This window comes from Argiope bruennichi, chromosome 3 (assembly GCF_947563725.1).
Source record: "Argiope bruennichi chromosome 3, qqArgBrue1.1, whole genome shotgun sequence".
Taxonomy (NCBI): domain Eukaryota; kingdom Metazoa; phylum Arthropoda; class Arachnida; order Araneae; family Araneidae; genus Argiope; species Argiope bruennichi.
This window is the reverse complement of record NC_079153.1, coordinates 134164170-134178276: the sequence shown is the minus strand read 5'-3', so window position 1 is coordinate 134178276 and position 14107 is coordinate 134164170. Positions and strand designations below refer to the sequence as shown.

The 14107-nt window shown below is 39.7% G+C and overlaps 1 protein-coding gene across 1 annotated transcript; it reads right to left on the bottom strand.

The window, feature by feature from the left end:
• Window positions 1-6236: 6236 nt before the first annotated feature.
• Window positions 6237-7319, bottom strand: LOC129962974 (uncharacterized). Its single transcript, XM_056076977.1, has one exon. The coding sequence runs from the start codon at window positions 7317-7319 to the stop codon at window positions 6237-6239; it is 1083 nt and encodes a 360-aa protein (XP_055932952.1).
• Window positions 7320-14107: the final 6788 nt, after the last annotated feature.

The following is a 14107-nucleotide window of genomic DNA, read 5'->3' as shown; positions in this document are numbered from 1 at the left end:
GGTAGGCAGGACATTCAATTAAAACATGCTTAATACTTAAATCAACATGACACGTCTGACACATTGGTGCCCTTTCGCCAAAGATCAGATGTTTGTGAGTGTAGCGCGTATGTCCTATACGGAGGCGTGTTAGCTTGACATCTACCTCACGGATAGGAAGAGGTGGCCACATAGCAATGGACGGCATGACAGAGTGCAATTTATTGTGGGTCAATAAATCCCACGTTTCTTGCCAAGTATTCAAAACACGACACGCCAATAGTCTCTTGATATCACAGTATGGGAGTTCTTGGTTTAGGAAGGAGGATGCAGATTTAGCTAAAGAATCCGCCATCTCATTCCCAGGGATACCAACATGACTTGGCACCCAGCTGAAAATGACATTAAAACCATCGATCTTCAAATGACTCAAAGTAAACAGAATGCTATTAGCAATCGGGTGCATCTTATTGTGGTAGTGAGAAAGAGTTTCTAATGCACTCATGCTATCGGTATAAATAATAAAATTCCGTTGAGCCAAGGAGGAAATTTCCTGGAGAGCATAAAAAATAGCTACTAGCTCAGCAGTGAATACAGAACAGTACTTATGTATACGATAGCTCAGAACATGAGATGGGAGAACAATGCCACAACCAACATGATCAACTGATTTGGAACCGTCAGTGAAGATTGGTGTAAATGAAGAATACCGACAGCGATGATAGTTAAATAGCTGTTGAAAAACAACTGGAGCAGTTGAATTTTTGTCGAATCCTGAGAAGGGATTCAGAAAGGAAAATTTTGGGATATCCCAGGGTGGAAAGGAAGAGAAATCATGCGGTTTTATGGAAACGTCATTAATATCTAAATCGTGGAGAATTGCTTTGATCCTCTCAGTAAATGGGAGAATGTGAGAGGATCGGGCATCATAGAGTCTTCGAAGACCAACTGGTAAAGTTGTTTCGGAAATGGGATGATTTGACAGAGACTTTGTTCGAAAATGATAAAGGACAGATAGCTTCTTTCGTCTTAGATAAAGAGGTAGTTGGTAACAAATAGCATACAGGCTCTCTACCGGGGAAGTTCGGAATGCCCCTGAGCAGATCCTTAAAGCAGAATGGTGAATGGTATCCAAATGCCGCAAAACAGACGCACGGGCTGAACCGTATATCATACAAGCGTAGTCTAATCGAGAGAGAATTACTGCATGGTAAATACGGAGAAGGGAGGTTCGATCAGCTCCCCAAGATGTTCTGGATAGTACCTTCAAAATATTCAAGGACTTCTCGCACTTCTTCCTCAGGTATAAGATATGAGGAAGGAAAGTCAGTTTATGATCGAAAACAACTCCCAAAAATCGTATCTCGTTCACAACAGGAATAGAAACATTCTCAATGCAAATATTCGGATCTGGATGAATCCCTCTCTTCCTGCAAAAATGTAGACAGCTACTCTTCCCAGGAGAGATAGCATATCCATTGCCCTTGCACCATGCCACTACTTTATTCACGGCATTTTGTAATTGCCTCTCAATTAGGCTCATGTTACTACCTTCATAAGAAATCTGCAGATCATACACGTACAAACTACAAGATACAGAAGAAGGCAAATGATTAAGGATTTGGCTGAGATGAAGGATAAAAAGTGTGACACTGAGGACACTTCCCTGTGGGACTCCCTCAGTTTGAATAAAATGATCAGAATAAAAGTTTCCTAAACGAACTCTGAAAGTACGATGCGATAAAAAATTCTGTAAAAAAATTGGCAGGTTGCCCCTAAAACCAAAGTTGAAAAGTGTTGAAAGTATGCCAAAGCGCCAAGCACGGTCATATGCCTTCTCCATATCGAAGAATATGGAGACAAGGTGGTTCCTTCTGACAAATGCGTTTCGTATTTTAGTTTCCAGCAATACGAGGTTATCGAAAGTAGATCTACCTCTTCGGAAACCACTCTGCAACGGAGAGATGCATACTTGTTTTTCCAATTCGTATACGAGTCGAACATTGACCATGCGCTCAAAAGTTTTGCAAAGGCAGCTCGTCAGAGCAATTGGCCTGTAATGCAGGGGGTTGGAGGAATCCTTACCGGGTTTTAGGATTGGAATCACAATAGCTTCGCGCCATTGTGAAGGGAACTTCTGCTCAGTCCAAATTCTGTTGAATAACTCTAACAGATTAGAAAGGGAAGTGGTATTCAAATGGCGAAGCATGTTATAGGTGATTCCATCTAGTATCATTGGCTTGACACAAAGCCATTTCCAGTTCCGACATCGTAAATTCACAATTATATGCGAGGTTTCTTCTAGCATTAAAACGCAAAGGCAACCGTTCCGCGCGATTCTTAATTACCAGGAAATCAGGACTATAAGAATCTATTGCCGACACTTGTGCGAATGCTTGGCCGAGAGCATTGACAGCTTCTAATGGGGCAGAATACATCACATTTCCGGTTTTTAAAACAGGAATGGAAGATTCGTTATAAATCCCATTAGCAGCTTTTACCTTCCTCCACAAAGTTTTACTGGGAGTATAATATTTCAGAGAAGAAACAAAGGATATCCAGGATTCCCTCTGGCTTTGACGGCGTATGCGACGAGCAAGGGCTTTGGCACGTTTAAAAGCAACGAGATTGTCCGTTGTTGGATACCTTCTAAATATGTTCCAAAGCTTTTTCTGATTTTTATAACTGTCACGGCAAGCTTCATTCCACCACGGTCTACGAAATTTCCTTAGACGTGGGGAAGATTTTGGTATAGTTACATTTGCGGCGTTCATTATAATATCAACGACATGTTGCACCGCTTCCGAAATGTCAGGAGTTTTGACCATAGTCTCTGTGATATCTGCCCGTTTCGAGAAAGCAGTCCAATCTGCCCGCTGGAATAGGAAACGTGGAGGACATGAAGTCGCACCACCTCTATCAGCTTGGGAGACTATTATAGGATAATGATCACTATTATAAAGATCATTCCCGACTGTAAAATTCAAGAATGGAAGAAGCTCAGGAGAACAAATGGCCAAGTCCAGACTATGGAAAGTGCGTGTTGGTTCGTGGAAGTATGTTTCCTCATCCTTATTGAGCAGACAGAGACAGTTATTAGAAATAAACTGTTCGATCTGTCGCCCACGAGAGTTCGTACTGTCCGAACCCCACAAAGTACTATGCCCGTTGAAATCGCCAAGTATGATAAATGGCTTGGGAAGTTGATTCACTAAGTTGTCAAGATCTTGGAGACGTATGATATCATGAGGTGGTAAATATATACAACAGACTGTGACCAATGTTCGAGTGTGAACTTGTACAGCCACAGCCTGTAGTGAAGTGTGTAGAATAAGTGGTGTGCTTGGATGCAAATTCGAAGTAAAGATACAGACGCCTCCCGAACTATGATGTCCAGTGTCTGCATCTTTTCGCACACAGTTAAAACCACGCAATTTTATGGGAATGCTAGGCGTCAAGAAAGTTTCTTGAACACCGAAACAGATTGGATGAAATTTGTTAATCATGGATTTGATATCATAAAGTTTAGATCTAATGCCGCGACAATTCCATGAAAGGAAGGTACCCATTAAGAAAGTTTTTTAATTTTTGAAATAGTAGGGTCAGTGGCCTGAATAGGAGTGACTTCGCAAGTCATTGCAAAGTCATTATCATCCTCATCAGATGGATGTAGGGCGATGTGATCGGGACTTCTAGGTAAGCCACCAAAGATGCTTGGTAAGTCCTTTTGAACTATGCCCTTTCTTGCCAGTCCCAGAGCTACAGAACTCTTAACATGGGATTTTTTAAGGGTCGATGTCAGTTGTTTTGGTGATAGACCACGTTTAGAAAGCTTTAGCTGGAGTGATTTCTGCATTTTTGATTTTAATTTGAGTTTTTGGGATATATGTGTTTCAGTTGGATTGTTTATTGATGGTTCGGTGTCGGAGTCGCATGACTTTTCACTGTGAGTTGCTTGGGAAGTAAATTTAGCACAGTTTGTACATGTACAGTTTTTGCAAAATGTATTCTGAACAACTGAGGCATAGCTTTTCCCAGGTGACGGTGTTCTAGCGAGAATTTTCCGTCTCGCTTCAGGGTACGAAATTTGCTCTTTCGTTTTGAGCGTTATTATTTCTTTTTCCATTTGCCAACGTGGACATGATAGTGAAAAGGAGGTGTGGGCGCCATCGCAGTTAACACACTTTTCCTGTGCGCTACACTGCTGGCTGTCATGTCCCTTCTCTGCACAACGGGCGCAAGTGAGTGTCCCGCGACAGGCCATTTTAGAGTGCCCAAAACGTTGACACTGGAAACAACGCAAAGGATTCGGAATGAAAGGTCGGACCGCCAATTTCAAGTAACCCACTTTAACTGATTCCGGCAAAGACGGGTTTTTAAATGTAAGAACAAGGTGTTTCGTGGGGAGGAGCTGCCCATCTCGTCGTATTGAAATACGACGTACATGTATAACTCCTTCAGGCTGAAAATCTTTCATAATTTCTTCAATTGTTGAATTGAATAACTCTCCACATGTTATTACACCTTTCGAGTTATTAAGTGAGTTATGGGCACTTACAGTGATTGGTATTGTGGCTAAAGCTTTCAGTTTTACGATTTTATTAGCTTGCTGTTTAGATGAAACTTCAACGAGCAAGTCTCCAGAGCGGAGTTTCCGAATTGAAGCGACTTCACCAAGTGTACTATCGATGGCTTTTTCAACCAAAAACGGTGAAACAGAATGAAATGTTTCTTTGTCTTCCGATATTCTTTTAATGACAAAAAAGTGATCAAAGTATTTGTCTTTGTTGAAATGAAAATTTTGTTTTGTTTCTTTTTGTTGAACACTGAAGGGAGATTTCCGGGAGGAGCCCATACGATATTGATAGTGATTCGGGCCCGTCGGCACCGCCCACCACGGAGCCCAACAAGGGAAGGCAGCCACCGGCTCTGGATATTTCCAACCTCGGTACTTACCCTAGTGCTAATCGGTACCTATACGCTGGGAGCTACCCCCGGGGACAGTGACCACCCTTAACGCCAAGCCCAAGGAGTAGCCCCTTCGCTTGATCCCTAGCAAACTAACCACTCAGGTGGCTAGCGACCAGCCGATTGATACACCGGGGACCACAGTGCACCACCCGTCTAATGGGTCGCCACGCACGGCAAACACGTGGGGGTATTTGCTGTCCATGAGAAGCAGGAAGCAAACAGAGCGGCGACTGCTTCTCATGGAGAGCTCCCTCGCCTACCCTCGAGGGAAAGAAGAAAAAAGGTGACAGCTGAAGGCGCAGAGGAGAGTAAACCTAAAGGGAGTGAAGATCCCTGGGTACCTCGGGATTGGGACACCCGTACTCACCTAAAGAAGGTGAGCCCCTGAGGGGTCAAAATTACTAAATACAAGAATAAAAGCCAATGGTTTTTAGAAACTTGAAAATATTTGGGTGGTGTGTTTCACCCATCAGGTCCTGTAATTTAACAGAAGACGAGTAAGGAGACAGAGACAGTTATCAGATATGAACCGTTCAATCAGTCGCCCGCGAGAATTTGTACTATCAGAGCCCCACAAGATACTGTGGCCGTTAAAATCGCCAAATAACAGAAAAGGCGCGGGAAGCTGATCCATGAGATTATCAAGATCATGTTGGTTAATCAAATCGTGTGGTGGTAAATAAATGCTACAAACTGTGACTAATTTTCGAGCATGAACTTGCACAGCCACAGCCTGCAATGTAGTGTGCAAAGTGAGAGCTGTGCTCGGGTATAAGTTAGATGTAAGGATACAAACGCCACCAGTTCCATGGATTGTATCCTTCCGAACACTGTTGTAACCACGTAGTTTGAGAGGAATGTTGGACGACAAGAAGGTTTCTTGGAGTCCAATACAAATTGGATGAAATTTGTTAATGATATCTTTAATGTCTTGTAGTTTAGAACGAAGGCCGCGACAATTCCATGAAAGGAACGTACCCATTAAGATAATGTTTTAGTAAGGGGATAAATAGAAGTTGATGGAGTTGCCGGAGCATCGCAACTCATTTTTAACTCATCCTCTTCCTCCGATGGGTGAAGGGAAAGGATGTGATTGAGGAAATAAAGCGACACCAGGACTCCCTCTGACTACGTCGACGAATTCGACGAGCATTCGCTCTAGCACGTTTGAAGGCAATAAGATTCTCCGATGTAGGGTACCTGCGGAAAATGTTCCACCGTTTCTTTTAAGGGAGCCCCAAAAATTGACGTTAAGTCCAGTTGGACAACACCCTTATTTGCTAAACCTAGAGCGACAGAGTTTTTAACTGAAGATTTTTTAATTTTATCGGTAAATCATGTTTTGTTAGACCTCGCTTTGAAAGTCTAAGTGCCAAAGAAGTCTGTGATTTAGATTTAGATTTACGCCTACGGGCGTTAGATGGCTCAGGAATATCATTTAAGTCACATTCAGAATTCGAGGATTGTGCTTGAATGGAAAGTTTTGTTTTTTCGATTTGAACGTTTTGATTAACTACAGTTGGGGGATTCCTTTGAACAGCTGATGCATAACTTGAACCTTCTGTAGGAGTTTGAGCTATAATCTTGCGTCTCGCTTCAGGATACGAGATGTTCTCTTTAAATTTGACTGCAACTATTTTCTTCTCTAGTTGCCAACGCGGACAAAGTCGGGAATAAGCAGTGTGGTCTCCATTGCAGTTAATGCACTTTTCAGGTGCAGAACACTGCTGACCATCATGACCCTTTTGTGCACAGCGGGCGCAAGTCAGAGTCCCGCGGCAGTTCATTTTAGAATGACCATAGCGCTGACATTGGAAACAGCGTAGAGGGTTAGGAATATATGGTCGTACAGGCAAATTTATATATCCTGCTTTAATTGATTCAGGTAATTGGGGACTATTGAACGTAAGAACATAGTGCTTTGTATTAAGGAGTTGTCCATCCCGCCGAATGGTAATCTGGCGTACATGAGTCACCCCTTGGAATTTTAATTCTTTGGTTATAATTTCGACAGGGACAATGAATAATTCCCCACAAGTTATTACTCCTTTTGAAGAGTTCAAAGACTTATGAGGACTAACGCTTATCGGAATTGTTGCCAAGGCTTTCAATTTCATAATTTTCTGGGATTGCTGACGGGAGCTTACCTCAACCAGCAAATCACCTGATCGAAGTTTGCGAATATTAGTAACTTCACCAACTGTACTAAGAAATGCTTTGTCTACCAAAAATGGTGACACTGTGTTAAGAGTTTCATTTTCATCAGAAATACGGTGTACAGTAAAAAAGTGATCGAAATATTTTTCTGTTGATTGGATTTGAACTTTGTGATGATGCCCACTGAAGGGACCCTTTTTGGGAGGAGCCATACGACATTGTGTAAGGTTCGGGCCCGACAGCACCGCCCACCACGGAGCCCAACAAGGGAAGGCAGCCACCGGCTCTGGCCATTCCCAGCCTCGGCGCTTACCTTGGTGCTAGCCGGAACCTATACGCTCGGAGTTACCCCCGGGGACAGTGACCACCCTTAACGCCAAGCCCAAGGAGTAACCCCTTTGCTTGATCCCTAGCAGACTAGCCACTCAGCTGACCAGCTACCAGCCGATTGATGCACAGGGGACCACAGCGCACCACCCGTCTTTCTAATGGGTTGCCACGCACGGCCAACACGTGGGGTTTTGGCTGTCCATGAGAAGCAAGAAGCAAACAGAGCGGCGACAGCTTCTCATGGAGAGCTCCATCGCTTGCCGTCGAGGGAAGGAAGAACGACAGTAAACAGCAGAAGGTATAGGGGACAATAAACCATAAGGGAAATAAAGATCCCTGGGTACCTCGGGATTGGGACACCCGTACTCACCTATAGTAGATGAGCACCTGAGGGGCTCTGACAGAAGGTTGGTTGGTTGGTTGTTTAGGTTTTATGGCGCAAAAGCCATATCTGGCCATGCTGCGCCAATCAAATGGTAAGAAGCATTTCAAAGATATTTAAAGAGGTTATTCCGATTAAAAAAACTAGGCAAGGTTAAAAATTCCAGTCGCAAGCCGATGCATTAAAACGGTATTTAAAAAACATCCATGAAAGAAGTAAAAGTTCATAAATTACTGACACACGAAAAAGATTCCAAATTGGACAAAACTTAAATAAAATGCATCAAACCAATGGTCTGCAGAAATTTAAAAATGTTAGAGTGAGGTTTTTCACCCAGTAGTTCAAGCATGTCTATAGACACTGTATTAAAAAATCGTAACCGTTGATTATTAAAAGCAGGACAATCGATTAAAACATGACGCACACTTAAAACTGTATGGCATGTCGTGCATTTTGGACATGGTTCACCAAATAAAAGGTGTTTATGGCTGAATCGTGTATGACCAATGCGGAGCCGAATTAATTTTACATCAAGCCCACGCACTGGAATGGTAGGCCATAAGCGAATCATTGGTTGGAGAGAATGCAGCTTATTGGAAATCTGCTGATCCCAACATCGTTGCCACAACATGTGAACGTGCCGAGCAAAACATGTCTTTGCATCGCCATGCGGAAGCGCTCGCTCATGAAAAGTGCTTGAGGATTTTGCTGCAGCATCTGCCATTTCATTTCCAGGTATTCCGACATGGCTCGGAACCCAGCAGAATAGAATTTCGAACCCTTTGTTTTCAAGGGATTGAAGAAAAACCAGGATTTCCAAAGCAACCGGATGCATTAAATAACTGAAATTGGAAAGAGATTCCAAAGCACTCTTGCTGTCAGTGTAGATGCAAAAGGTGCGTGTACAAGAAGTTGAAATCACTTCAAGGGCATATGTTATTGCAACCAATTCAGCAGTCAGAACAGAGAATGATGTGGGCAAACTGTAGCTATATGTCTGAGTAGGTAAAACAACACCACTACCGACATGACTATTAGATTTTGACCCATCAGTGAATACTTCTGTGTACGAATAATACTGGTTGCGATGATCTTGAAAGAGCTTCTGAAAGATAATAGGTGCTGTTGTGGATTTGTCAAATCCCGTAAACGGGTTCAAAAATGAGAAATTTGGAGTATCCCATGGTGGGAAAGAAAAGTAATTAATAGGTTGAATTGTAGTCTCATGGAGTCCCGAATCATTCAGCAGAATTTTTACTCTCTCACAATAGGGAAGAATGTGAGAGGGGCGTGCATCATATAGTCTACGAAGACCAACTGGTAGAGACAACTGCCTAACAGGGTGTTTCGGAATCGACTGCACTCTGAAATAATATTGTGCAATTAATTTCCGACGTCGCAGATCTAGAGGCATTTGATTGCAGATGACATATAAGCTTTCTACAGGTGATGTGCGGAAAGCACCAGAGCAAATTCTCAGGGCAGAATGATGCACCGTATCAAGCCTGCGCAAAACAGAAGGGCGTGCAGAACCATATATCATGCAACCGTAATCTATACGGGATAAAATAACGGCTTGGTATATTCGGAGAAGGGATGGGCGATCGGCTCCCCATGAAGTATTTGACAGCACTTTTAGGATATTAAGAGATTTCTCACACTTCTTTCGCAGATATAGAATATGCGGAAGGAAAGTGAGTCTTTTGTCAAAAATCACTCCCAAGAATCGCACGTCATCCTCAACAGGAATGGCGTTTCCTTGAATGTTAATTATAGGATCTGGGTGCATGTTTCGTTTCCGGCAGAAATGTACGCAACGACTCTTTTCTGGAGAAAGAGTGTGTCCATTTCTTTCACACCAGGAAACTAGTTTGTTCACTGCATTCTGCAGTTGCCTTTCAATCAAGTGCATATTACAGCCTTGAGCAGAAATCTGCAAATCGTCAACATATAGTGTCCCTTGAACAGATGATGGAAGTTGCTGTAGAATTTCGCTAAAGTGAGTTATAAAAAGCGTAACACTGAGGACACTTCCTTGTGGAACACCCTCAGCTTGGATAAAAGGATCGGAATAAAAATTACCGACACGTACACGAAATATCCGAGTAGTCAAAAAATTTTCAATAAAAACAGGGAGGTTTCCTCTAAAATCCAAATTTAAAAGTGTTTGAAGAATACCGTAACGCCACGTACGATCGTAAGCCTTTTCAATATCGAAGAAGATGGAAACAAGATGATTCCTGCGAACAAAGGCATTACGAATTTGTGTCTCCAGAAGAACTATGTTATCAAATGTTGAGCGTCCTCGTCGGAAGCCACTCTGCAACGGTGAGATGTATCCATGTTTCTCTAACTCAAACACTAGGCGGGCATTGACCATACGCTCGAGAGTTTTGCACATACAACTCGTCAAAGCGATTGGCCTGTAGTTCAAAGGGCTGGCAGGATCCTTTCCCGGCTTAAGGATTGGAATCACTATTGCCTCTTGCCATTGTTTAGGGAATTTATGCTCATACCAGATTCGATTAAAAAGTTTTAACAAATTGGACAGCGACACCTCATCTAAATGACGAAGCATACTGTAAGTGATTCCATCAGGACCAGGGCTAGTTTCATGTGCTTGACGCAAGGCGTTCTTCAGCTCAAACAGATTAAAAGCGTTATTGTACGCAAGAGATTTACGTGCAGTAAAATTTAAATTAATTCCTTCCGCTCGCTTTTTGTTCACTTGAAATTTAGGACTGTATGAATTAATAGCTGAAACTTTTTCAAATGCTCGCCCGAGAACATTGGCAACTTCTACAGGTGAGGAAGCTCTGACAGAAGGGAGAAACTAAGGAGAGTTTGAGAAGATGCAAGGGAACTTTGACGACAATCCTTTCAGTGGAATCTAGAATTCGAGAAAAAAAATGAAGCCGTATTTATAAAAAGTTTGTCAAAGTTTAGGTAGTTTTACTTTCCCTTTTTTTCTTCCGGTAGTCTTTATTCTTTCACCCAAAAACATAAAACTTTTAAATGTCAACTAAAATGAAGATATTTTCTTAAAATTTAGACGGATAATTTTAATTTAGTTTGAAAGAGAATATATTTTCTTGTACAGAACTGCCAAAGTAAATCCTACAAAATAGGGTTGGTCTTTTTGAAAATTTCTTTCTTTAAATTGAATTTAGCACCATTATTTTAAAAAATCATCGAAAACTATTTATAAAGTTTATCAACTCCATCCAACTTTTATCAACTTTTTTTAGACATTTCTTTATTATTTTTTTCCCCTCATTACTTACGTCACAAACACATGCTTATCAGGTTCAAAATAAGGTACGAGGGATGATCCAAAAAAAAAAAAAGTTTACAATTCAAAGGGAAAATGCTTTATCAATAATAGACGCATGATACAAATGGTAATTAAGAGACATATGTGGCGGTCACTTCTCTACATGATCACCAAACCTGTTGAGGCATTTATCACTCCGCTGGATCCATTTGTTTCACCCGTCTTGGTAATAATCAGGTCCCTGGCTACTGAACCAGTTCTCGGCACATTTTTGAACATCACCGTCTGATATGAGCCTTGTTTCGGATAAGTATTTCTTCAATGCTGGGAAAAGGAAATAATTACTGGGAGCCAAATTGGGGCTGTAGGGGAGGGGCTCCAGACCACCCATATAAACATTTCCAGCAATCTCTCTGCCCGCTTCAAAAGAACATCATTTCGGCACCTGTTGTCTACTCATTGCTTCGACCCTCGAACACTTCAACGATTTGTCTGTGAATGTCCGATGGGGACATATTTTTGGCCCATAGAAATGGTATCACGGCTCGTACCTCTGTGCGAGACCACTTCTCTAGAAGTTTTGACAATACTGTCGCTGTTTCAGGTCTCAATACTAAAACTGTCTGCTCGAACGACCGGTCTAAGAGAATTAGCACAATATTCCCATCCACAATTTCTACTTTCCAAATACTGCTGCTTGTAATTATTTTTTTGGATCACCTCTCGTTATATATTATATCACCTCGTTTTATATCACCACTCGTTTATATTAAACAACGAAATACTTGAATGGAAATTTTTATTCGTTTAATACCGAAATTATTCTGCTCGAATTTGATAATTTATTCTCAAAATAAATTCAGTAAGTCCTAGAAATATTGTACACTGTCTTTAAAATTTTAATGATGTAAAAATATTAATTTACTGCTAAACTTATTGCGGGAAATCTGACGAGTTTAAAATAGAAGATAAATTTAGAACCTAGATTTACCATTACATTCGATAAATGTCGTTTACTTCGGAGAGTTATTTGTGAAGTTGAGAGGAATTAATTATCTTCTGTCAAACTATTCAAACTGACTTTATTTATTCTGTTAAAAGGGATTCTAACTTAGAATGTGGAAGATATATCAGAATACTTTTCCAAGTGCATACATAAAACCGCCATTTTCTAGAATAGCCTTGGAGTCAGTCAGCTTAAAATAAGCCATCTTTAATGACTATTATTGTAAATCAAAGATTCTGTTTAAACTTTTGATAAACAAACTATAATTAGACACCTAAATTGTCCTCAAAAGAATTTCGGTATGTTTTGTTCATGATTGAAGTTGTAACTCTTGGAAATTATTTATGCCAATTATTTAATAGTTGAAAATTTTCTTTTAATTTTTATAGCCCCCTTTTGTAGTTCTTGTATTTACAGCTATGCACATAATTTGTTAACTTTAGATGGTTTAATTGGAAAAAGAAGCATGCCCTTTTAGGAAATTTCGCATTTATGAGATGCTTATAAACACTTTTTTCACAAACAATTATCTTTTCTTAATATTTAAACTGGATTCACAGATTCTCGAATAAATGAAAAGACTCATTCAAGATATATACTGAGAAAAAACATTACACATTTAAAATAAATGTTGCATAATATGGAATTGATATAAATTTAATACTTCTTCATCCACTTTTCATTTTCCCATACACGAAGCACACGTTTAGAAAATATTATAATGGCTGCAAAGTTACCGTGAAGATACTGTCCGAACTATCTATGCATCTATCGATTTACTAAATGGTTCTTATTTTCTGTAACATTTCTTCCCACGGAATATTAGAATTTCGTATAACTACAAAATAAAGTGACGGACTGAAAAGGTGAGAAACATTTCATTTAAATTAGCTTTTGCCTACAATGGGCTATAGACATATAAACTGTGTATTTTCCAAGTTGTTGTTAATTTTTTTTATCAATATCAGTTAACATCAATTAAATAAAGTTACCTACTGAAGTGATTGATTAGAAGAGAAAAAGTGAAATTAATTTACAGTAATTGGAACACAAGGAATGGAAACATGAACAGGAAGAATTCTAATTATCATGTCCATAGTTCTATTATCCATTAGCTTTAATCAATAATTTTCGGTATTACTCGTTAAAATAAATTTCCATATCTAAGAGCAACCGATTACCTTTGGATTGTGATAGTAGAAGCAAGGCATGCGTTGAGTAGCAGCAAACAATCAACACAAAAATGATGCAAAACGAAACAGATATTTGCTTGGAGATAACAAGCCATGCAAAGAACTCTTAACGAATTTAATTTCAACATTTTTGGGGAGGGTTATTAATTATATATACAAAACATAGTTAAATTCCAAAATGCAAGAATGATTGCAGAGAAAAAAAATCCATTAAACTGCAATGGAGTGAAATATTAGAATTAAAAATCATTCAGTTTATTAATACAATCTCTCACCTTAATGAATACATACAAATATGTCCAAACAATTTCCTAAACAGCGAAACAAAAAAATATTTTTTTAAAAATATTAATGAATTTAAACTTTGTAAAGTAATTTATCCTATTTAGTTTGTCGAAATTTTGAAACTGCTAAGCAAAGTTTGATATTTGTTAGGAAAGAAAGTAAGTCTAGGCTTCAGTACAGTTATAATTTCATTAATAATGTTAGATAATAGAAAAAAGGAGAAACATAGTGAGTTTAAATTTCCAAAATCTGAAGCTTCTCGTATTGTTGCTAGTATTTATAATTATTAAAGTGAGATACCTGAATTCCAACAATATCTGGAATAGTTATATCTACTACAACTATCTCCCGTCGTTAGTAACCATTAACAGCATTATAAAATTTATACGTGTGTAATAAATCATTTGACCCGATGAAACATTTTAAGATATAGCAATGTATTTTTTTGAAGGGCCAATGACTGAATGAATGCAGTTTTTGTTGCATAAAATAAAATGAAAAAAAAAAAATGTGGAGATTAGAAACTAAAT